A 25,415-nucleotide genomic window follows, 5' to 3' on the forward strand; every position below is an offset into this window, starting at 1 on the left:
ATTATGGTATAGGACATCGACCGATCTCGAGTACAATTCGGAATTTATAGGTACGAGAGATGTTATCTAAGTTTTCAAAATTGGACGAGCTTTTAGGCAAGTTCAATTTGAAAACTTTCAGAAAACATCACGAGTATCTATAAATTCAAATTTGTATGAAAAGATTTTTTGTTTGTGATACACTCAACAAAATTGAGCAACTTAATTGGGACTCTACAGAGTACAATAACGATTTAATTGTACTCCTCTTGTCCAATCAGAATCGAGTAATAATGTCGAGTGTATTATAATAATATCATACATACTCCGCCACAGGAGTCCAACGATAACCCAGGAAACCCAACATGTGCCTGGTACGTCTGTCTAGAGACTTGTATAGCTAGTCGAAACATGGTAAAATCTCAATATTTTAGGGCCTTCGTTGCCACTAGATATTTGTTTCTATAACATGAACAACTGATGGCATCTTACTAGCGTGGTGAGTTGATCAATACCGCTTACGTCTGAATAGCTAATACTGTGCTTAATCATCACTAGGGACAAAACTGGTTACCTATCAGCTTTAGTCATTTTAGATCGTTCCTTCGAGTACGAAGGATTGCTTAGCCATGACATGGCTTACTGTAGTACTGTCGTTGTGTGCAATATACCACAGCAAATGTATTGAACACAACGGCCATATGAACAAACATGATGAATTCTTGTTTAGTGCTTTTCCTGGCTCCATTTTGTCCTTTTCCATAAACGACAAAGACATCCAGAAACAAACCTCTCAAGTTCATAATAAAATGGATTGTGTCTTTACGTGCCTTGAGGTTCCTTGGTGTCTATCGATGAACTTTCAAACCACAGCCCAGAATAATGGACTTCACGTATGTGAGCTGTTATCAACCGATAAATATACTCACCCGCAGAACATGGTACAAAACAACGCATTTACTCATTTCAGCATGAAGGTAAGCCCACTTCTAACCAAACTTACAAGTGAATTCTTCATAGTACGAAAAGATGAGTAATATTTTTGGTGAGGTGAAAATGTCATGCAATTTAGGAATTTCTGCAAGTGTTTTTCATTCTCGAAAACTAACATAACAAGGTACTAAAATACACCCTTTTTCTTCTGTTCACCTAACAACTTGAACTAATTTAGATGTAAGATGAGTTTGAGAACCTTACGGATCTTGTCGGAATGTCACGATTCCCAAATGAGAGGTCGTCATGAAAAGGAAAGCGTTGAAATTATACCTAGATTGTGGGTTCGAATTTTCGTAAAACCTGTTTGAAAGTCTTAGACATTAATATGTATCATTAATGAGAAAGAAAATTGTGAATAGAGAGAAAGTCAAGTCAAGTGAATACTTTATTCAATCTCTGTAAAAAAATATTTATCACAATCTAAATAAGGCAAACGATATTTCAACCAGACGGATCACAGATTCCGCAAGGAACGTTGGCGGTGTAGTTCAAACTCTAAGATTTTTTATTATTATAGCAAAATGTTATTTTCTTTGGTACTGCATAAGTCATCACTATCTTTTATTAACTGCATTATTCCAGTCAATTCTTCTTTTTCACGTTACGTCACCACAGTCATGTTGGTGTCATTTAACAAAATACTTCTCACTAGCTTCCATTGTTAACGGCATCACAATAGACGCCATGTTTCAGTCTTTTGACACTCTTGGGGATGCTTTGCACCATCAAATACAAAGTATAATCCCTTTTTTAAATATGCGACAAATTTTTCGCAACTATCAATGTTTTTCGGTTGAACTGTTTTCTATAGGAAAGGTGAAATCTTTATTGTTTAAAAGAATACAGATTTGAAGAATTAAATGTGATGTCAATGTCAATGTCACTAAAGTTCTTTCTTTCTTTCTTTCTTTCTTTCGTTCGCTCGCTCGCTCGTTCGTTCGTTCGTTCGTTCGTTCGTTCGTTCGTTCGTTCGTTCGTTCGTTCGTTCGTTCGTTCGTTCGTTCGTTCGTTCGTTCGTTCGTTCGTTCGTTCGTTCGTTCGTTCGTTCGTTCGTTCGTTCGTTCGTTCGTTCGTTCGTTCGTTCTTTAACTACAAGCATTTTTATATTTTTCTTCATGCAGAACTAAAAATATAAAATAGTTAAGTTATTTATCGGTAATTCTATTTTTCATAGAGTCCTTGTGAACCACAACCTTGCCTTAATGGAGGCACCTGTATCCTTCAGAACAACAAACAGGAATATCGCTGTCAATGTACGAAAAGCACTCTTGGTAAAAACTGTGAAACTGGTGAGTACTAATCAAATTTGAAATTAGTATTATTATTTTATCATTTAAAAGTCCATGCGTACAAATTACACGACTATTTTTCGTTTGCACATGACGTCATATCCGCCATTTTGGAAGTGAATTTGACTATTGGAAGATTTCTTTTTATGGAAGATTTCATATCATTTAATATGAATCACTCACTTGTGGCTCATGAAATCGAAATCAACACCTTCCGTAACACATGCTATTCTTAAATCAAACCTCATCCAAAACCTGTGTGGCGGAATTTCTCACACAGTGTGAGGTACAAATCGATGTTTTCATCTCATTTCTAAAGCAATTCATAACAACTGGCTAAAAAGAATTAACTAGAAAGATGCATGTTTTTAAAACTCTATGGTAATGAACACCCCTGAATAAAAACTTCTTTACTTGCTGGAAGTTGATAAGTGATTATATATGATAAAGGTTTTAGGCCTAGAGCAAAGGTCGAACTTTCCATGCACCGAACTTAATTACATCAAAGAATGCCGCCTCATTATCACCTGATATCCATTGTTCAATGAGTTCGGTGCATGGAAAGTTCGACGTTTGCCCTAGGCCTTACACATTTGGTAAATTGATCTTGCCATTGACATACAAACGTCAAACGCTATATTGTTTATTCACAGTCAAAACTGCTTTGGCTTACTCGTAATAACTGATTTTATTATTCAAATATCGACTTTATCATTCCTTCGGAAATGTTATGGGAACTCTTCACCTACGTCCTCGAAAATTTTCCCAAGACTTACATTATACTTAAATTTTCCATTCTCGACTTTCACATCCCCATAATCCATAATTGCGTCTTTGGCGGGTAACCAGAGGGTAAAAACCCACTTATTTTGCTGAAGGCTGATCAGACAATGTTGACAATACCTTGTTTGGTATCCAAATATAAAATGAAGAAGTAAAAAACAGAAAAAGATAGACGCCTGAAGACGTTTAAGGTAAATTTTTAAATATTTTTTCGTAAGTCAATACGTTTTCTGTAAGACCAAAACTCTTCATGATCTGTACACGCAAAATAACTTGAAATAGACTGATAATCAGTATTGTACAGATAAAAGCAGGTATAGTATAAATTCAATTAAGAAACCTTTCAATTTGGGACAGTTTTTTGATTGGTTACCCCCCAAAAACGCAAGGCATTATGGGGATGTGAAAGTCGAGAATAGACCGAAAGAGCAATACAAACTACATAACTCTGCCAATTTTCTAGCTAAAAGAAGTTATACTCATAATTTAGATAAAATGTATAGGTTCGCCATCTTTGTGTCCCATTGAGGTCCACAAAGATGGCGGCCAAATCACGAAGGTTGAAAATCATGTTTATGATATGTCCACTTCAAAATTAATAATATAGTCATCGAAATGAATTTACCAATCATCTACTACTAAGTTAAAAACTTATTATTTCAATCAAATTTCCCCGTTTCTAATGCTTTGAAAGTACGTGACAGAATTGCGTGACAGAATTTGACTCGTGATAAATCGAAAACCAAAAATCGATAATACAAAATTATTTTGGTAAAGCTTTCCTTATGTGGGAATAAACAACATATATACCAAAACGTTTCGTGGAGTGAATATTTTGAGTTTTATTTATTTGATGACGTCACGCAAAAGACAAGGATACATTAGACAAAACGAAGGCTAATTATTCAAAAGAACATCTTATCCAATATTCGAATTCTGATTATCCCTTATTATTTCTAATTTTTAGTATCACAACGTTTTTCGTAATTATCATTGAATTGGTAAAAAAACATCGACAAAAAATGATAAATAATCTCTCCCTTTATCTCTCTCTTTAGGTAATCCTGGATATTGTGACTTTGAAACCGATATGTGCATGTGGACAACCGACCCACTAAACGCCTACAAGTGGAACCGTAAGAAAGGATCCACAACCAGCGTAGATACTGGTCCTGATGGTGATACGACAAAAGATTTGAGCAAAGCAGGTTAGAAATGATACTTAAGCTTCCATATCTGTTAAAGAATCCTAGTAAACCAAAATGCACTGCGCGTCGGAGACAATACAACGTTGCTATGCCAGGCAAAATGGCGGTTTAGGAATCCAGTTCCATCGGTCTTGATATTCCAGCTGGATGTTTACGACCATCATGATATAATGATACATGTATTCACTTTATGCTTTCCGTAAGATTTTATAATTTTTGGCAATGAATGAACAGTAGATTCCGTAAAGTCAACGTCATGAAGACAATCTCGAACGTCGTGGTCTGAACTATTAGGCCCAAGCCGAAAAGGTTTATTAAGCTGCACACCTTCTGTTGTATGACTCATTTTTTTGCCAACACAGTTCATGAAAGGCAAATATTAATTATTGTTTAAGGTTTTTACGTCTACGCTGAGGCTACGGGTCCAGCGGCAAATGCGTCAACAGAGCTTCGAAGTCCGGCATTTACCGTTAATTCTGGATGTCTTCAGTTTGCATACCACATGTATGGATCAACCATGGGGTCTTTGAAAGTCTATGTAATAGATAACCACACAGGAACAAAGAATATGATTTTTACGAAGAGCGGTAACCAGGGACAGAAGTGGTATAGAGCAAGTGCAACTGTTACAAGCCCTAATGATTATAAGGTATTTAAGAAATTGTATTTCATCAGGCACATTTTCTCGGAAAGAATTCCGAGCCCCAGGCGGGATTCGAACCCATGTCCAACTGCGCTACCTGAACTCATTTTGGTGAGCGAGGTCTAGATAGCAACCTGGTCACTTAGAACAAACGCTGTTCGATAGCCTAACGTTTACATTGATTGTGAGAAGATAATTCAACAACTGATATGCACGTAAGATTATAAGGCACCATTAGGTATTCATGTTATAATTATAGGAATAGATCCTTCAACCAAATATATCGCTCAATATTAGAGTATTTATTCATATCAAGATTGTTGTTTTGATCAGGGCGCTTTATAAAGAATGCACTGTACTTTTGCTCCAAGCATTGCGCTTCCCTTCATCTGTACTCATCTACTGCTGCGCCCCACCCGTTTGCATACGATATGTCCTGCTCGTCAAAACCACTAACCAGATTCAACATCTTGTATTCTTAACATCTTACAAACAGGTTGTGTTCGAAGTCATCAGGGGAAGCGGCTTTTACAGTGACGTAGCCTTGGATGATATATTCCTTGAAGATGGCGAGTGCACTGCTTAAGGCCCACCACTTTACGCCCCCACCCCACGTGCACTTACTCGCATGAGGTGATTATCATTATTAGATATCTATGTACAGGGGTGTGTATACATGATATACCCTACTACACGTGACCTTACTCACACTACGTGGTTATCCTTATTAGATATCTACACGTGAACTTACTCACACTAGGTGATTATCATTATTAGATATCTATGTACAGGGGTGTGTATACATGATATACCCTACTACACGTGACCTTACTCACACTAGGTGATTATCATTATTAGATATCTATGTACAGGGGTGTATATACATGATATACCCTACTACACGTGACCTTACTCACACTAGGTGATTATCATTATTAGATATCTATGTACAGGGGTGTAAATACATGATATACCCTACTACACGTGACCTTACTCACACCAGTTGATTATCATTATTAGATATCTATACACAGGGGTGTATATACATGATATAATCTACTACACGTGACCTTACTCACACTACGTGATTATCATTATTAGATATCTATATACAGGGGTGTATATACATGATATAACCTACTACACGTGACCTTACTCGCATGAGGTGATTATCATTATTAGATATCTATGTACAGGGGTGTATATACATGATATACCCTACTACACGTGACCTTACTCACACCAGTTGATTATCATTATTAGATACCTATACACAGGGGTGTATATACATGATACAACCTACTACACGTGACCTTACTCACACTACGTGATTATCATTATTAGATATCTATATACAGGGGTGTATATACATGATATACCCTACTACGCGTGACCTTACTCACACTAGGTGATTATCATTATTAGATATCTATGTACAGGGGTGTATATACATGATATACCCTACTACACGTGACCTTACTCGCATGAGGTGATTATCATTATTAGATATCTATGTACAGGGGTGTATATACATGATATACCCTACTACACGTGACCTTACTCGCATGAGGTGATTATCATTATTAGATATCTATGCACAGGGGTGTGTGTACATGATATACCCTACTACACGTGACCTTACTCACACTAGGTGATTATCATTATTAGATATCTATGCACAGGGGTGTATATACATGATATACCCTACTACGCGTGACCTTTCTCACACTAGGTGATTATCATTATTAGATATATATCAACGATCGATGTTATGATATTTTCATATTGTAATGCACATTCTTCACGTGGTTGCCGTGGTTGCTAAAAGGGGCAAAAACAATTCTAATCAGGAGAGTTTAGCTGCTTGATTGCCTCCTATTTCAATATTTATTGCCCCCTGGAAGACCTCGATCATGGCTGATTTGCATTACGATATTTAAATCATTATGGCGCTAATATAGTCATCAGTTACGAGGTTGAGGGAAAAACTGGGTTGTAGTGCATTCTTGGGCTGTTTTATAGGGGACAAAATAAAGGTCATCAAAGAATGCACACCTTCAACAATACGAACCCTTAAAAGTTAGTGCAGTTAGCGGTCAGCGGTAAACGTAATGCTAAAAGTACAAACTTTAGCTTCGCATTCAAGGCATACCGCTGACTTTGAAGACCACAGACTCATTTGCATAGGCTTAGCCTCGTTTATAAGTCAGCTATTTAGAGATACCATCTATGTACTGCTTGAACATTGGTATTGCTCAATCTGCACTTCCTTTAATTTATGGTTGACTTGTGCAAATGATTTGATCTTAAGCGAGGCTATGCTTATGCAAATAGGTCTTTAGTCACAAAACACAGCAGTATTTAAATTACTGAATGAGAAAAGGGGCTTTTAGGTTCAGCACATGAGTAGAGCGACGTATAACCGACTTTCAAAGATGGCCGCCAAACTCGGTTGGGACTAGGGACAATTGAAAGGAAGCGAGGTAAGTAAGGCCTCATTAGTAAACAAAGTCAGTACGATATTTCGTGTCAAAGTCATTCACCCTTACTTCAAAAGACTCTTAAAAGAACTCGAATTGGTGAAATGAATGACCTTGACACAAAATATCGTATTGAGTAGACTTTGTTTACTAATGAGGCCTTACTTACCTCGCTTCCATTCAATTGTCCCTAGTCCCAACCGAGTTTGGCGGCCATTTTTGAAAGTCGTGCATGGAACGGCCCTTTTCTGCACAATACTGGATCTAAGACTTGTTCGCGACTTATTACAGTGCGACTACAAATGTTAATTGAAATTCTCAACTCTTATTTTCACGCTGAATATAATACGATGGTGACAAATTCTGGAGTTTAAACTAGCTCTTGTTCACCCCTGATCATACGCATGCAAAATTTAGAGAAATTTGTGAAAATTTGTGTAGATTCTGTTAATTAAATAGTTCACCATGATTGGTTAATACATGCAAATTTGTTTGGGTGGCCTAGTTGGCATAGTCGCACTGTACGTTGAGTAAAAAGACCAGTGTCAAAAGTACACGAGCTTGAAACTTATTTTAAGGAAAAAACAATGCATAATTGCTGCAACTTTATAATAGTTTGTTAAGTCTCTATATATGAAGTTTTCAATTCTGCCCCTCATAAGTCCTGCGACTAAACCGGGGTGCTTATCATTAAACCAGTCCTTGCGATTGAATTAAAAATTCTATTGCTAATGGTAAACAAGACGCACGTATAGGCGTTCACTGGGCTGCCCGTATCATGCACAGAGGCCTAGTACAGCTGAAGAAGTTTGCAATGTTAGTCAAAAGATAAAGGAATGTTTCATAGATAAGAATGATTTCCTTTAACTCGTCTCAGACGATTTGCTACCTTAAGGCGTTCTCTACATAAAATTAAAATAATTGCAGGTTCTGCCATTGGGCTATGAAATAAACAGTTTTGCGTTATGCATGTCACACTGACTACTTGTGAATTTGATCTTGCGGCATGACGCAGCAAGATCAAATACCCCAATTTTCTCAGTCAGAATTACCTATTAATATTCTTATCTTTTTACCATCCTTTGTTATTATATTATTTACTGGGGTAGCTGTTTATTTTCCTTGTCATAAAATGCAGAAATTGAGCAATAGTACACATAAGTCTTCACGGCACCATCCACTAGTCCTTTGCGGGCATATCCAAGTGCAGTAAATGTTCTTGTCAGCAGACTTTGCCAAGAAAGATAGGAAAGCATTGCTCTACTTTTCGCGGATCGATATTGCTTATATGACTAATAACGTGTGATCGAACTTATACAGGCTTATAACCAACCGACTAGGAATAAATCTTTCTTTTTTCACTAAAAAGATTGCATTAGCTTATTGTTGAAGATTTTAATATAATAAAAAATGGAATTAAAAAAAAAAAAAAAGAAAAATCTTATGTGGATGCGATGGGATTCGAACCACCCAAAAGAAATTCCAAAAATACGACTCCACTTTGCCATACCCCCGAGACATCCGCAGAGCTGGGGCGTCGTATGGACTTCGGACCTGACGGCGATTAAATCCTTCTGCCCTTGGGTGTACGAATTACGCAAGAAAATGTTCTAGCCGAAGCATCAGGGGAGAGACCAGCCGGCCCCCAGACCATATCGGCTAGTCCCTTGCATCTCTGCCACGCACGGAATCGGTTGAAAATAGATTGTTAAAAACTCTAGTCTATTCGGTGCATTGTTTTTAGGCTATTGTTATGCTGATTCACCTGGAACCGTGGTCCAGTGGATAAATCGTTGCGGTTCAAGATGCTGAGTCAAGCTCGTCTGAGGAGGGTTAGCACTTGGATGGGTGACCAAAACATTATACCTACTCACGCTTTTGCTTAATCTTTCCCGTTTTTGTTTTTTTGTTTTTTTTGTTTTTGTTTTTGTTTTTGTTTTTGTTTTTGTTTTTTTTTGTTTTTTGTTTTTTAGATTAATAGACTTTATACAATTTCTGGAAAAAACATTAGACTGCCGGCCATTGCCGTCCGGTGATTCGCAGCCCCACCCCCAATCAATCACTTTGATAAATTAGACATTGATTGGCAACTGTCACTTGAATATAAATTAGACTTCAAACGGGATCTCTGTATCATATGTCCGCAAAGTCTCTTGGGTAGTGCCGTGAAGACCCCTGGGTACTAATTGCGCAATTTTGGCATTTTCTGAACGCAACGCATTTTTAGACTGGGCTGCCACAGGCAACCCAGTAAAAATAGCGTGAAACTTTGATTTGTGACAATTGGTTCACGCGTCTACCTGTAGAACCGATAAGCGCGGGAAAAGTAGATTAGAGCGATTGTTATGGAACTTTTCAATCGGATAACATATAACTGGTTTTCAAACTGGAATTTCGGGTCTTTCGGGGCATAATTGTAAGCACCCTCGTAATACTATATGAACACTATAATGGTATCTATCGGTAATCAAAGAATCGTTGTATTTATGTACTGGATAAGTAGGAGCGGAAGAGAAGACGATGTTCTAAAATATTGAGGACGATTTAGTATCCCAAACGCCTTTGCTGGTGCAATTCTGCAAAGTACCTCTTTAGAAGACGTTCAATTTCGCTCGTATTTAAACGGTGTGATGAATATTCAATAATGAATTTGACTAATAAAACCTCACAAAAAATATGCCGGAATTACTTGTTTGTTTGTTTTTATGTTTACTTTATGTTTATTTGTTTGTCTTTATGAGGTTTGTTATTGTTGTATCTCGTCACAGCAGCGTCATATCACCGACACACGGGATAGTTTCGACAAAAATAAAGTTCATGTATGCAGGTAGCAAGAGAATATTAAGTAAGAGAGCATGTGCCCCATGAAGGTTTTTGAAAATCTATTTTTAGCTCCGCGCGCAAGCCTGAGCTATTTTTAGCATGCGATTCCTGATTGGTCAGAGTTGTAGTGACTTCAATGTAAGAGAAAAATGTTTACTTTCCGAAGAAAAAAATGTCTTCAAAAGGTAGTAAAAAGTTGAAATTAAATTATCATGTATTCTTCATAGACGAATTAAACATTAAACTTAACAATCGATGTAAAAGAACATCCAAAAAGATCAAATCAAGATGGTTTTCAGTATACGAACAAGCTAAAAACTGCGAAGACGCCAGGGAAAAAATGCGATGAAAATAGCAAAGACCCTACAGTGAAGACAGCGAAAAAGCATTTATCGTAGCGTTTTCCATAGTAAATAGAGTTCAAGTTCAAGTGATTATGAAGAGTATCCGGTGACCTAACTTTAGAAACTTCGAATAAACCCCGTTCGAATTACGCTGATTTTTAGCTAAAAAATTACCTTTAAGTTGGTTCCTTCGGCCTCCCAAATCCATGGTCAATGGAGAGTTCCACAGAGAAAGGATTCCGCCATTTCGAAGGAGAAAATGGCCAAATTTTACGAAAATTTCGACCAAAAACAACGAAAATATTCATGGCCTATCTGCCATGTTGTAAACAGACCGGGTATATTTGGTCCCATGCCCTCACAATCAAATTAAACACAGGGTTCTCATTATATTTTAGTACTATAACCCTCTGTAAGTTAACTTCGTTCACTTGAAAATTGATCAAAGTGACTGATGTTTTTACAGAATACGAGCGGAAAATTGTAAACCAAAAGCTCAAAGACGTTGATCCAAAGTTATGCCTTTGAGACCCTTGGGGAGTGAGCAATGGGAGGTACCGCCGCTCAATGTGCGCGGGCTTAAATGTCCCAGATTTCTGGTGACGGGGATGGGCTCTCCTACTTCATATTCTCTTGATGTTAGTTAAAGATATGTAAATGAGCCTAATGCCTGACAACCATGTTCTTTGGTAGTGGAATAAATTGCAGTTGTTTATTGTCACTTTTTGGGCTTACAACACTTACTACGCGTCGTGCTTCTCCTAACTCTTTACCCTTGTTCTGCCAACTCTCGCGTGCTTGAAGTGCACATATCAATCGCACGTGTTTTCTATGTTTTTTTATTATTGCACAAGATTCCACGGCCTTTAAAGACAAAAGACTACTACTTCTGGAGTAATTACTTACTAGCCATTTCAGTAATTCTGTCTCATCTTTTAAATACCTTAGCTTTTGCTCCCATCAATAAATAAATATTCCCTTTCACAGTCCCCTGCGCCATTTTGAAAGGTAGCCGAGACGCGAGGAGAGGATGTAATCATGATTGTTTTGTAGATATAAACACAACACACAAGACACATATATGAGTGACAAAAAGATCAAAATGTTTTTGATTTCAGTCAAGTGAGACTTGAAGTATATTTCTTTTGAAAGATTTACAAAAACAAGGACGTCAACCGGAAGTGTAAGTAACTTCACTTAAGGGTTTCATGTCTTTGAAGTCCGACTGCCTTACCTGTGGGTGAGTCGACTTTACTGACAATGTTTTGAAAGAAGTATCCAATGAACAGAAACCCAAAGAGAAATTATTTACACTTCCGATTGACGTCGCCATCGTAGATTTTACAAATCCTAAAGTTTCTATGGCTATCGAGAACTAAGGTACGGTACGACACACAGTAACAAACGAAGTTCCGACTCAATACCTAGCCAATCACCGTTGCAGCAGTTTTCACAGTTTAATTAAAATCTTGTCCCACAAACAACTGCACAGTATTTGTTTTAAAGAGCACTACAAGGATTACGGGGTAATTTTCTATTCTTTTCGCAGGACAGTAAAATATCGAAACAATTTATAAGCAATTTTCCGTTATCAGAGTTTTAAATTCTGAAAATATTTTAGATAATGTGTTAAGCTTGTGGGACATAGCAACGGTAACTAAGGGGAGTCGGAACTATGGATAGAAATGGTTTCTCGTTGTCTTTCAGTAATTCAACCAATCACAGCGCATAGTTAAGCTACAGTAATATAGGGTACGCCTACAATACGATTACGAATTTGACGTATCGTGCGCGTATCCCACTCATACGAAAAAATCTCTTTAAAATAGTCCTTTTATAGTCACATAATTATTGACGTTTTTTGACATTCATTTACTACCAATGACCGCTAAATAAACTCGTCAACCTATTCATGAATTTTTTAAGAAATAATTTGTGAACTTGAAACCTTAATTCTTTCGATAAATGCAATCTTGATCACCTTAAATAAACTAAATTCTATTTTAGTTAGAAAATAATACTAAAATAAAAGAAACAAAAAGTGCATCAAAAGACATTTCGGAAACTTTGTTTCTTTTCAGTTTGGAAATTGTTTATATGAAAATAAGGAAATAAGTGAATTTTTGAATGGTGGGTGTCAAAATGCATCGCTTGGACTGTCTTCAATTATGAGTTAAGAAAACAGTCACGTGTCACAGCAATGACTGAATCGACCAATTAAATCAACATCTATTCGACCATTGTAAAGTTTTCAAAAATAAATCTCGTCGATTACGTCATATAGTTCTTATACTATATCTCAACTTAGATTTTAAAATACTGTGTCCCACTTTTTTTTAAGAAGTTGGATAGGGTTTTGTTTATTATTCAACATGTTATGGCTAGGGTATTTTTGTTTTGCCTTCATGCAATTTTAATGTCGTATTTTTTAAACGTAAATGGTTGGTTTGTACGGTTGGGTGAGCGTTTTGATGGCAAGGTTCAAGTGGTTGTTGATGGTACCTGTAACAGGACACAAAAGTCACCAGGTTAAGACAATACGATAACATGTAAACTCAAGTTGACGTTGAATAACTGCTTGTTATGTATTCCAATGTCATAGAACTGGAATGCACTTAATGAGAGATCCATCACCGAAGACTAAACAACACTAGTTTCAGTTGTATGTCAAGACAGTAACTTCGTGTCTTTGTTGAGTTAGTCAGGATATAGACAAAATGAGAACTACCGCTTTGTGGGTAGTTTTCACACTATTCGTTGTGCTTTACCAAGTTTCTGCACACCCACTTGCCTCGCATAAACTAGCCGAGGAAAAAGATAAAGAAAACATCGAGAAACAAGAAGACAAAGATGTGAAGCAGGAGGAGAAGGAAGAGAGTGAAGACTCTGAAGAGAAAAAACAAGACGAAGTTAGTGAAGACGAAGATAATGAATCTTCTGCTGAAGAAGAAAAGGGAGAAGACGAAGAAGAAGAAAAAGAAGAAGTAGATTCAGATAATTCCGATAATGAAGCTAGTGGTAGTGCATCTGACGAGAAGAAAGAAAGAAACCGAAGATCGGATGAGGATTCTGGAGAAGAACCCGAAGAAGGATCCGCAGCACCAGAAAAGCGAAGCAAAGCTGTTGCAGGTAAAAATTTAAATATATTTTAACATAATCTCTCATACACCTTTCTTTTTCGTGCAAAGTAAAAGTGCATGCCAAAAAAGTAACTTTGCCATTGCAGGAATTTTACATATGAAGTTTTTAGGTGTCCATTGATATTTTTAATGATAAGATAACTAAACTTTCATGATCATTCATCACATTATGTTTAACAGGACAAAATACGGAAAATATTGAAAATATTTGGGTTTTTAGGTCATTATTTACGAACTCATAGCCAATTTTTTTTGAGTTTGTTTATGTGTTATCTATTAATAATATTAGTTTGTTGAGACTAAAATAGACTTAAACAACCTTTTCAAATAGTATTATTATTCTTTATTCTTTTTGGTGTTTGATATTTTGTTATAACAAAGATTTTTACATTGTTATTCAATGCTTATTTTCAATATCAATGGGTGTTTCAACAAACTCAAATTTCCTCCACAAAACAAAGGAAAAAATTAAAATGGTATTTCTTTTTTTCTTTTTTTTTTAATCTTTATTTTTATTTTTATTTAGATGTTTCCTCTTATGGAATAAGGAGAGTATCTATGGAAAAAACTGTTTTCTTATTTTTGGATTTAAATTTGTAGCAAAAATTTTTGCAGCTCACATAAATAATAAAAGAGCGAGAGAACAAAGAATTTTAACTAAACTTTGAGACTGTATTTGGATGAAAATCAAAAAAAATCAATGTAACAAATTGACTTTTCTGAAGCTGAATTTGCTAAGAGTAAAACATAAGACAATATTTCCATATCAGATTGGAAAATTTTTTGGATTTATATATGTATTTAGATATATATTTCTATAATATTTTTAGACCATAAAAAACCTGTTGTTGCTCAGTCATGGGTGAAGGAGGTGTTAATAATTGAGTTGGTGAAAATCACCTTTCTTAATCGCGAGGGCAAAAGACAGGTAATCACGTGATTGACAACTTCTTCTCAAAACGAAATCCCTAAAGAAACCACAAAAAAGCTAGCCAAGACAGATAATAAATATTGGGGAAATATTTTGCATGAAAAGGATTTAAGAACATTATTTTTAAAATATTTTTTTAAAGGAATTTTTTGACACATTAAATTGATAGTTTTTCGTTATTCTCATTAAAATAAGCAAGAGTGTTTTCCATTTTTATTATTTTATTTTATAACTTTCATCTAATGTTTTTGATTTAATATATACTAATTGCACGCCAGTATGTCAAATTTCTTGATTCATAGTTACTAAACTGTTAGTATTTTAGGCTTTTAAGTTAACAAGACCGTTAACGTTAAAGCACCGTGGAATATCAAATGTTAACTATAGGCCCTTTGCAGGACATAATAACAAGACTGTCACTGGTCGGAAAAAAATATTCGGACTTCCCTCATTTAAAGATTATTTGCTGGAATACTAATGTCATATTCCAAAACCTTTTTCAAAATTCTTTTCTTCCCTTATTATATACTTTCTATTTTAAGATACGAAGCATTTTAAAGTTTGTTTGCCATCCAGCAGAGCCTTCCCCAAGGCACGTGACTGTTTGTTGTAAAGGGCCCATTGTCATCTGTACATGTCATATATCTGTCTACCATTCCGGAACAAAATACCTCTCCAAAATCAGTAAAAGTGTGAGACATAAAATCCATATTAAAGTAAAAGACAATTTTCTTTACCTTAAAAAGAAGTATCCCACGCATTGTCCTGACAGTCGATTGGCTATCTATTTAGGAACGTATCTGCGAAAAGAGGTGTTGGAGATTAAGCAACTCCCCCTCCCCATCCCCTCTACTAGCCTCAACTAACTAATACATCCATTGTTTTTTCATACCCAATGGGTAAGGAAGGGCTAGAGACACACTAGAAGCCCATTTGTCCTTTCATTACGCTCCGATGAAAAAAAAAATAAAAATGCGCAGATAAGACCTTTGACATTCTACGGTGTTTGATATAAATATACTAATAATATCTTGTCATAAAACTAATTGCATGTTTGCATGGAATTCACCTAACATGCATGCAGTCTCTAAACGATGTGGAGGATTCGGTGGATTCGGTGGATTCGGTGGACTCGACGGATACGGGGTAGGCGGATTCGGCGGATATGGAGGATGTGGTGGCGACTGTGGAGGCTGTGAATGGGGAAAGCCTGGTGAGGGTTGCTGCTGTTCCAACTGCTGCGGTGGCTTCGGGTGTCCTCACTCCTGTGGAGGCTGCGGATGTGGTTGCTGCCCCAATCTTAACTTCCCTGTCACATTTGGCGCATGCGTGAACAATCCCTGCTGTGAGTGCTGTAAGAAGAAGCCACCAAAAGGCAAATGCCAATGGCCCTGCTACTGGCCTTGCTGCTGCAAGTGTACTCCACCAAAGTTTGAGTTCAAACCTCTGAAAGCCAAGCCTTTATGTCATTGCCCACACTGCTCCACCAGCCCATGTGGAGGATGCATGGGATGTGGACACAAGAAAGATGGTAAGTGATTCTTAATTACAATTTTTTTACAGGAACATTCAGGAACAAGTCTATAAAATGACCACTAAAAGATGGCCCACTTTAAGTACCAACTTGTGACAACTATGTTAGATTTAGGAAATTAAGTCAACAATTCATCATAGATGCAGTTATATCTCTTTTAACGCCAGGTGTTTCAAAGAGAAGCGATGTTGCAAAGAAATGTGGATTCGGCTTTGGAGGATGGGGTGGATACGGAGGCCTTGGCTTGGGCGGACACGGTCTTGGCTGGGGAGGATATGGCCTTGGATGGGGCGGATATGGTCCTGGATTTGGCTTCGGTTATGGATTCCCACACTTTGGCTTTGGATATGGCTACTAGATACACCTCAAGTAAGTTGACAACTGCAGCTCTTTTTTTCATTGTATTTTTAGGCCATGTTGGTCACAAGCTGAGTTGACTGCCTTTCCCGAAAGGGATTATGGGTCAACTATTTTTGGTTAGCATTTCCCTCGCAGAGGCTAAGTGCAATGTAGAATTCTCGTGTTGAATGAACTAGTTTTATACAATGAATTCCACTAGTAGCATTTATGAAGATAAATGAAAAGAATGAAAAACTCATGTTTCATTCATGGGAAATGCTAATCAAAATATGATGTTGAATCCTCATTCTGAATGGTTGACCTTGATATTATTCTGATGGTCAACTCAGCTGGATTTACGATTCACTTTTACTAAAGATTTACTCGTTGCACGAGGTTTTATTAAGTCATTTGCCTTATAGCGACATTTTTTCAAAAACATTTTGCAGACTCCTTTGAACACTTCAGTTCTTTTGTTTAAATCATTAGAACTAATATGACAACTTGCATTATAGCATCTTATACTACAATTACCATAATCCCTTGCGCAATTTCTTTTTTTCCGTTCATTAGCACGCTTAGAACACTTGCATTAATCTATCATTTACTACGACTTATAGAATCCCTTACACACCTTCTTTTGTTCAGTTAATTAGCACCAATCGTCTAACTGAACAAAATCGTATTAATGCTTGTTAATTAATGTTAGCAATGTCTTCTTATTCTTCAGATACCCACTAAAACCAGCATCGACTTGGACACCATCGTCATAACAAAACAACCGCCATAGCCTTGAATAATGTTATCATATCCACAAAACTCGAATCAAGAGACTTAACATAACCAATTAACCTAATATTACATTAATTTTGATTGTCGTTGTTTTGTTTTTGTGCTTTATTTATTTAAAACCAGAGAAGGTTATTTTTGCTATACCATTTTGGGTACGAAATTCAAGGTAGATCTGAACCGTGAATACATATATATTTATTTATTTAACGTATGTTAGAAATAGACATTTCAGAGACATTGAGAGTCGTTACAACTTTCTGTAAATGTTAGAGGTTGATAGAAATTGACGAATGGAATAAAATTTTTGAATCAATTTTTATCTTGCATGAATTATAGTTTTAATTTAGTATAAAGGCATGCTGCACTAATATGATTATGACATGTATCTATTTAATCACATTACTAGGACAAGAAACTATGATGTTGTTTTCAGGTTGCCGTTTCCCGATCTACCTACTCACGTCTTACAAAATGACTTCACATTTGTCAATGATGACATTAGTCTATGAGTTAGATATTGAACTAATAACCAGCATGAATTGCATGTCACCTAATTGCATGAAACTAATCTTATTTGCATGCAGTTAAGAAGCGATGCGGTGGATTCGGTGGCTGTGGCGGCTTCGGTGGAATCGGGGAATTCGGCGATGGATTCGGTCTCGGAGGCGGCGGTTGCGGAGGCGGCTGCGGCGGTTGCGGCGGTGGATGTGGTGGTGGCGACTGTGGCTGCTGTGAATGGGGAAAGCCCGGTGCTGGTTGCGGCTGTTCCAACTGCTGCGGTGGCTTCGGGTGTCCTCATTCCTGCGGAGGCTGTGGATGTGGCTGCTGCCCCAACCTCAACTTCCCATGCACGTTCGGCGCATGCGTGAACAATCCCTGCTGTGAGTGTTGCTCCAAGAAGCCACCAAAAGGCAAATGCCAATGGCCCTGCTACTGGCCTTGCTGCTGCAAGTGTACTCCACCAAAGTTTGAGTTTAAACCTCTGAAAGCCAAGCCTTTGTGTCACTGCCCACACTGCTCTACCAGCCCATGTGGAGGATGCATGGGATGTGGACACAAGAAAGATGGTAAGTATTTGACTTTATTTTTCTGACCTATTTTACTGGGGATTAATAACAGCACCAGAGAAGATACATTATCAATGAATACAAGCTGAAAGGCAGAGCTAACATATTTTCCCTTGATGAGTTTAATTCTCCAGTGAAAAATAAGATAAAATAAAAAAGAGTTTGTTTCTATCATCCTGTCTTACAAAGCCAAAATAGGGTTTCTATTCATGGACTTGGCACCACACGTGAATAGAGTCTTTTATGTCTTTCCTTTGATTCAGGTATTTTTTCTCCGGTTTCTCCAGTTTTCTTTCGTCCGGCAAACCTAACACACGAAATTGCAATTTCATCTGTGAGTTAGCCATGCCCTACCTCTGATCCGGCAGAGTTTGTTTCAGGGATCGATCTGTGAGTTAGCCGCGCCCTGACTTAGATAAGCCCAGAGTTCGTTTCAGGGTTCTATTTTTGAGTTATATTAGCGGTGCCATGACTCTGATCAGCCCAGACGTTGTTTCAGGGTTCAAAACATTTGAAGATTTGAAAACCTTATTTTGTTGTTAGAGGTAGAGAATGTTTTTCACTAAAAGTTATATTCTCTGTTTTTTAAGGAAAACCCAAGCCAGGCAAGAGAGACACAATACAGAAGCGTTGTGGTTGTGGTGGATTTGGAGGCTATGGAGGCTATGGAGGCTATGGTGGCTTTGGAGGCTATGGAGGTTATGGTGGATATGGTGGATATGGTTTTGGAGGAACTTTCTTCCCTGGTCTTGCACATGGATGGAGTTCTCTTCCTGGATATGGTTATGGATATGGACTCCCATACTTCTAAATAAAATGTTAAGTAAGTATATATAAGTAAGTATAGGGCAAAATCCCGAAGGATATTTCGGAAATTAATTACGATACCGAGTCCGGGAATCGAATCCGGGTCGCCTAGGTGAGATATTTGATTCCCTGAATACCAATAATTTCCAAGTGGAAAAGCCAGTGAAAACTCTTTTTTGTTTCAAATTTTCTAATAGGAAAATTGTTTCTTTGGTTGCAGTTGCTAACGAATGGAATAGAGCTTCAAGGAAGAGCTGGTCGAGTGTCTTACCGATCCCCAACAATTTTATTGTCTTTCCGTTCTTTGGAAACACCTTGCAATATAGTGTCTTTGATTTGATGGAGGCCATCTTGGAAATAGTAACCAGGCCTGTGCATGACAACGAGGTCATCGGTGACCTTAACCCACTAATGATAAAAATATATTTATTATTGAAGATGTAGCAACCAGTGGCTTTGCTTTAGGTAAAGAAAGCCTGTGTGGTAGTCCTTCTAAGTAGCTGCCATTCTCAGCTGTTAACTTTAGCTATTTTTACCTTTTACTAACCCACGATTGACTTATGAATTATTAACAGAACATATACAAATAATGATGATAATATATAGTAACAACGAAGTTTAATGTAGAGATTTGTTAGTAATGAAATAAAGATATTAATCCTTGTTGCATGTGGGGATTACTAATGCATGGGAATAATAAAGATTATTGCATGGAAGGAATGTCTATAAGGACGGGCAATAGACCTCTTCGGCTCTGACGTAATGTTTTCCCATTTCGGACCACATGTCATTCCCTAGAGTATCATTTCTTTGTTTAAGGTTTGCGCTCGGTTGCACATGAGAAGACACATGAATATGGATACAGTTCAAACAAAGAATCTTATTGTCAAGGGAATGACACGTGGTCTGAAATGGGAAAACATTACCCCAAGAGGTCTATTGCAGCACGCTTACAGTTATATTACTTGAAATATACATTTGATAGTGTTGGCAGCAGTTATAGTGGTATGTTTCAATCGAGAGTGTTTATCATAGAGTCGTTAGAATTTCAGTTGTTGCTGGACGGTTCCCGTAGGGGTCTAAAGATCGGATCCAATTGGAAACCGAATTCTTTAAATCGAATTGAGAATTTACATGTTCAGAATAATGCAACTACACATATTGGTTATATTATATGTTTTCGATCTTAAGATGATTGTATTCTTGTTGAAAAACCTGCCAAAAACCGAAGGATTCGCCATCTTTATCAACAACAAACTTCTTCACCATTTACTAAGAACAAGAGGAATGCATCACCGTTTTATGTTCTTCGTTGTCGCATCCGTACTATCCTTTTTATACATGACGATACATCTCAGCTTTTCTTTTAGTTGTCGTTTTTTTTTTCCGCCAAGCATTACGGGGTGTTTTATGTGTAAAAGAAGCTACCCTGTCTCTTACGAAGCGAAGGGACGGTTGCTAACAAGCTTCAAAAACCTTCAAAAAACATCATCAATATCATTTGTCCAAACTCTCTTTTATCGATATTTCGAACATCATTTAAACATGTCCAAGATGACTTTATCAACGCAGAAGAGGTTTTCAGAGGAATTTTTTAAGCAACGCCTCTTGGAGGGGAGGTGAGTACGTTGAGGTTTATCTGCATGCGTTGGTTTTCGCTTTGCTAAGAGCAGGGTAGTCTTCTTGTGCTAGATATTAGCGTCGTTTGTCTGTAATATTCGGTTGCATAAATTAAATAAGCCTAGAAATGAATGCCTTTAGGGTGCATGTTTTTTTTTTTACAGATTTAAGTCCCGTGTAGTTATTAAGGCTTTCTTCTCTTTCTGTTCACTCACACACCTCCATTCCAACCTACCTAATTGCATACCTACCTACCTACCTACCTACCTACCTACCTACCTACCTACCTACCTACCTACCTATCTACCTACCTACCAAACCTACCTACCTACCTACCTACCTACCTACCTACCTACCTACCTACCTACCTACCTTCCTACCTTCCTACCTTCCTACCTCCAACTTTCTACCTTTTTTTCCTTCCTTCCTTCCTTCTTTTTTCTCTTATCTTCCTTTGCTCGTTGCTTGCATTCTATCCTCTTTCCTTCCTACACTCCTAATAAAGCCATTTTTAAAGGTTCTATGAACTTTTAAATTCTTATTCCTAGTACATTTAATATGGCATGTTGTGCAGCTCCTGTATAGTAACTTAATCTTTCCATCTAGATCTTTACTGACATGTACTCAAAATTACTTACTCTATAAAAATCTCTTTCAGCCAAACGCTGTTTAAAAAAGCGTTGCTTAAAGAAACGATGTCTGAAGAAGCGCTGCTCCAAGAACATTCCTAAACGTAGCATGGGTTGCTGTGGTAATTGCTGTGGAGGATTTGGTTGCCCATGCACCAGTTGCTGCTGCAATGGCTGTGGATGTGGCGGCATGACTTTCCCAGTTACCTTCGGCGCATGCGTCAAAAATCCTTGTTGCGAGTGCTGCAAAGGGGAGCCTCCAAAGGGCAAGTGTAAATTCCCTTGTATGTGGCCCTGCTGTTGCGAGTGTACGCCCCCTAAGTTCAAGTTCAAACCTTTGAAGTCCAAGCCTTGTTGCAAGTGTCCTTGTTGTGGATGTGGCAAACGAGGAGGTAAGGAAATGAAATACTAACCTATCAAGACTTCGTTTTCTATAAAATGATTCAAACATTTAGTCCAGCGTTTTTGCTCGGATGTGCGAGTCTGTAAAGCTCTAGCCTCTCACCTCTGGGGTCTCAGGTTTGATTCATGGATTCGACATCACATGTGAATAAGTATCACGTTAGGTTTTATCATTGATTCGGGGCTTTTTCTCCGTGTATGCATCCTTAGTTGTTTTGCAGATTTGTCTTGATTCTCATTGGCTAATAGCTGTTCTCAGTTAAGCTGGATAAGTTCAAATGTTTTTCTGTTCGATTCTTCAGCCAAGAAAAGTGGTTCGTTGAAGAAGCGTTGCAAATGTCGATTCTTCTGTGGCGCAACACCGGTCATGATTATCCCACTGATGTCCCCCATGCCGGGCACCAAAGCAATGATGTCCCACATGCCACATCATAAACCACTGGCCTTTACCGCGCATGCGCCGAAAGAATAAAGGTAAAACAATCAAATTAAAGAGAATTTTATTCAGACTTTTGAGATAAGATTTTAGGTTCAATAGTCTGTTTAATGCTTTTAGGCATGAATGTGTCAGCCACATTGAATAGTAACCAAGCCTCCAAATGAAAGTTTATGAAAGTGAGGTTGAGTTAGACTCAAGAGAATGACACGTGGTTCGAAATGCAAACATTAGTCCCATTCTAGAGCGATTTTCATATGAGTGGGAAACAATACTTTGAATTCTTAACTGTTGACTACTGTACTGTAACGTGTCTTGCCGTAACCGTAACTACGCTTTGCAATTGGATGAATTCACGGGAAGACAATGAGAAGCCTTACCTGTCGTAACGTGCACGTGCCGTAAGTCAGTACTGTATGCTTTCCACTCATACGATAACCATTCTTATGGGAAGCCATTTCAGTGTTAGGGAATATTTCACCGAGTACATGCTGTAAGTCAGTACCGTATGCTTCCCACTCATACAATAACCATTCTTATGGGAAGCCATTTCAATGTTACGGAATATCGTACAGAGTACATGCTGTAAGTCAGTACTGTATGCTTCCCACTTAAACAATAACCATTCTTATGGGAAGCCGCCATTTCAGTGTGTAGCGTCTACGTGCCGTACGTCAGTACCGTGGCTTTCCCATTCACACGAAAACCGCTTTATTGAACATTTACTCATGCGATTTTTTTTCTCTTTTCAGCTTAAAACCCAAGGAATAATAATCGTTGAACAGAATATGAATCTGGCCTTATCGTAATCCTAGACATGACTTTTCTAACTGTCACTAATAGGAACGTTATTAATGTTTTGATATTATTCATGGTCAGCGATATATACAATAAAAATGATAATACCCGAGTATTATTGGTTTTATTTATTAAAATACTTTAATTTATATGTAATTAATTATTAGATATTAATTCTTATTAATAATTTATCTGTCTTACGGTATTTGTATGTACTCTGCATGTGAGCGTCAAAAAAAGGTTTGTTAAACCATTTTTAAAGTTATATTTTATCATTTGTAATATTATAAGATATTCTTTTTGTCTTTATTATTAAGTTATAGTTTTTTAAGTTTTATGGTAGGATATGCTTTTATATCCTCAATACTTTGTTATAGTGGGAATAATAACAAACTTTGAGTTAAGTTTATGTCACCTTTTCCATTTTCATTTTTTTGTTTTATATAGTATTTTGCTGGGTTTCTTTTTTTTTTTTTTTTTTTTTTTTTTTTTTTTTTTTTTTTTTCACTTAGTTTTTATTATATAACATTTGTTTTTCTTGACTTTTCAGCCTTTATTCTATTTTTTGTACGAGATTTTTCGTTCCTGAGCATAAGGTGTATGTCATATGTTGATAATGTTATAATACTATTATTAACACAGTTTATCATTTGCCTTATCAGCCAAACGTCAATGTGGATGTGGATGCGCTCACGGTGGTAGCTGGGGTGTCTGTGACCTATGTCATCACAATTGCCATGACGACGGATGGTGTGGTGCTGGATGTATGTGTGGTAATTGCTGTGGTGGTTTTGGTCACCCACAGACCAATCATGGCTGTAACAGTGGATGCTGCCCTTCCGTTACCTTCCCTTGTACCTTCGGCGCATGCGTCAATAATCCTTGCTGTGAGTGCTGTCGTGAGCCGGCTCCCCCCGGAAAATGCAAGTGGCCTTGCTTGTGGCCGTGTTGCTGTGAATGTACTCCTCCAAAGTTCAAGTTTAAACCTCTGAAGCCCAAGCCTGTTTGTCACTGCCCGCACAACCACTGCGGCTGCGGACACAAGAGATCAGGTATATATTTATACTAATTGATGGCACAAACGTACTATATTCTAGGTAAAGGCTCGCTCCAAAATGCACACGCACACCACCACCAAAACGAAGACTCTTGTTCTGTGTTATCGTATGATTACTTGTAAAAATCAAAAACTTGTATCAAGATCGCAAAAATATTCTGGAAAATACCACAGGACCACCATTACTCATTGCCACGGACAAGATATAAATTATTTTACAGTTCTTTGGTTTTCTTATTTTTAATCTGTTTTATTCTTACCCAGAAATTTGTTCTGGAAAGCGTCGCCAGTTTATTGCTCCTCTCGCTCCAGCCTACGTCCCTGCCGCCGTCCATCCCTATGGATACGCCCCTCATGCATTAGTGCCCGTAGCTCCACCACCTTACGTTTATGGACCCCCTCTTGCTTACTATTAAATACTCAATAGGTAAGTCAAGCATAAAATATAAGCGGTTACTTTGCTTATATTTAAGACGACTGTGGGCACATCTTAATTTAATGTAACATATTCTAAATATATCTGTCCCTAAGAAATGTTTGAAAGGAGAATGGAATGTTTTTTGTTTTTTTCTTTGTTTGCTTGTTTTTTTTTTGTTTTTTTGGTTTTTTTTTTTGTTTGTTTTTTTTTGTTTTTTTTATTTTTTATTCTAAATTCAGTGCCTTAAATAGAAGTCGCAGATATCATAATCAAGAAATGGCATGATTTTGGTGATTTTGATAATCTTCTCCCCGAATTTTCTTTTTGCGGTGCAGTCACTTTAAAAACATCTACATGTAGTCACGCAACAACCGTCACGCAAAACACACACCAACTCAAATCTGTGGGTTATCAATCTATGAGACACAAATGCAAATCCCTCCTCCTTTTCCCAACTTAAGCCCCTCCACCCAATAAACTCAGACACCACTTCCCTTCATCCCTATAAATCCACATAGCCCTAGCCCTTAAATTAAAGACCCTCTCTTACGACTAGTGAAATTCTTGTCATTTCAGTTACTCAATGATTGATCAGCCAAAGACTGCTTTCTTCAATGGACAATTCCATCTAACCTATGACCCGAGAACGAGAGGTCCTAGTTCTTATGTTTTGCAGCGACCAATCAGCAACAAGGGACTAGGAATGACCAAGCAATTAACACAACATTAAGAAAAGCAGCGAAAATTATAAGAATACTAAACAGTTCAATAATATATGTTCTTGTACTTTTTCCACTATTCAAAATTTTGATTAATTAAAGCACTCTATTAACAAATTGTATCTTGTTACGAGCATGAATCGGAAATAAATACATTGGTGATTTCAATCGTTGTCTGTTT

At 37.3% G+C, this 25,415-nt stretch overlaps 2 protein-coding genes across 6 annotated transcripts; both read left to right on the top strand.

Annotated features, from left to right (window-relative positions):
* Nucleotides 1-338: 338 nt before the first annotated feature.
* LOC116292265 (MAM domain-containing glycosylphosphatidylinositol anchor protein 2) lies at nucleotides 339-8,756 on the top strand. The gene is made up of 6 exons (XM_031699547.2): nucleotides 339-478; nucleotides 710-956; nucleotides 2,150-2,264; nucleotides 4,106-4,255; nucleotides 4,651-4,904; nucleotides 5,395-8,756. Exons 2-6 carry the CDS (start codon nucleotides 789-791, stop codon nucleotides 5,482-5,484), a joined length of 777 nt encoding a protein of 258 aa, XP_031555407.1. The 5' UTR covers nucleotides 339-478; nucleotides 710-788; the 3' UTR covers nucleotides 5,485-8,756.
* A 4,397-nt stretch (nucleotides 8,757-13,153) lies between these two features.
* LOC116292262 (uncharacterized) lies at nucleotides 13,154-25,402 on the top strand. 5 transcript variants are annotated; one of them, XM_031699541.2, is made up of 4 exons: nucleotides 13,154-13,674; nucleotides 23,703-24,092; nucleotides 24,362-24,524; nucleotides 25,092-25,402. In XM_031699541.2, the coding sequence occupies exons 1-3, from the start codon at nucleotides 13,263-13,265 to the stop codon at nucleotides 24,511-24,513; spliced, it is 954 nt and encodes a 317-aa protein (XP_031555401.1). In that variant the 5' UTR covers nucleotides 13,154-13,262; the 3' UTR covers nucleotides 24,514-24,524; nucleotides 25,092-25,402. The 5 variants fall into 5 exon arrangements, with proteins under 5 accessions (XP_031555401.1, XP_031555403.1, XP_088887436.1 ...); XM_031699543.2 differs by lacking the exons at nucleotides 23,703-24,092; nucleotides 24,362-24,524; nucleotides 25,092-25,402 and adding exons at nucleotides 21,434-21,796; nucleotides 22,109-22,280; nucleotides 22,995-23,152; XM_089031310.1 differs by lacking the exons at nucleotides 23,703-24,092; nucleotides 24,362-24,524; nucleotides 25,092-25,402 and adding exons at nucleotides 15,701-16,147; nucleotides 18,939-19,171; nucleotides 19,376-19,818.
* The last annotated feature ends 13 nt before the right edge of the window (nucleotides 25,403-25,415 follow it).

Source organism: Actinia tenebrosa, unplaced genomic scaffold (genome assembly GCF_029948245.1).
Source record: "Actinia tenebrosa isolate PJP-AT-01 unplaced genomic scaffold, QUT_ActTen_1.0 PGA_scaffold16__25_contigs__length_10494907, whole genome shotgun sequence".
NCBI classification, from domain to species: Eukaryota; Metazoa; Cnidaria; class Anthozoa; order Actiniaria; family Actiniidae; genus Actinia; species Actinia tenebrosa.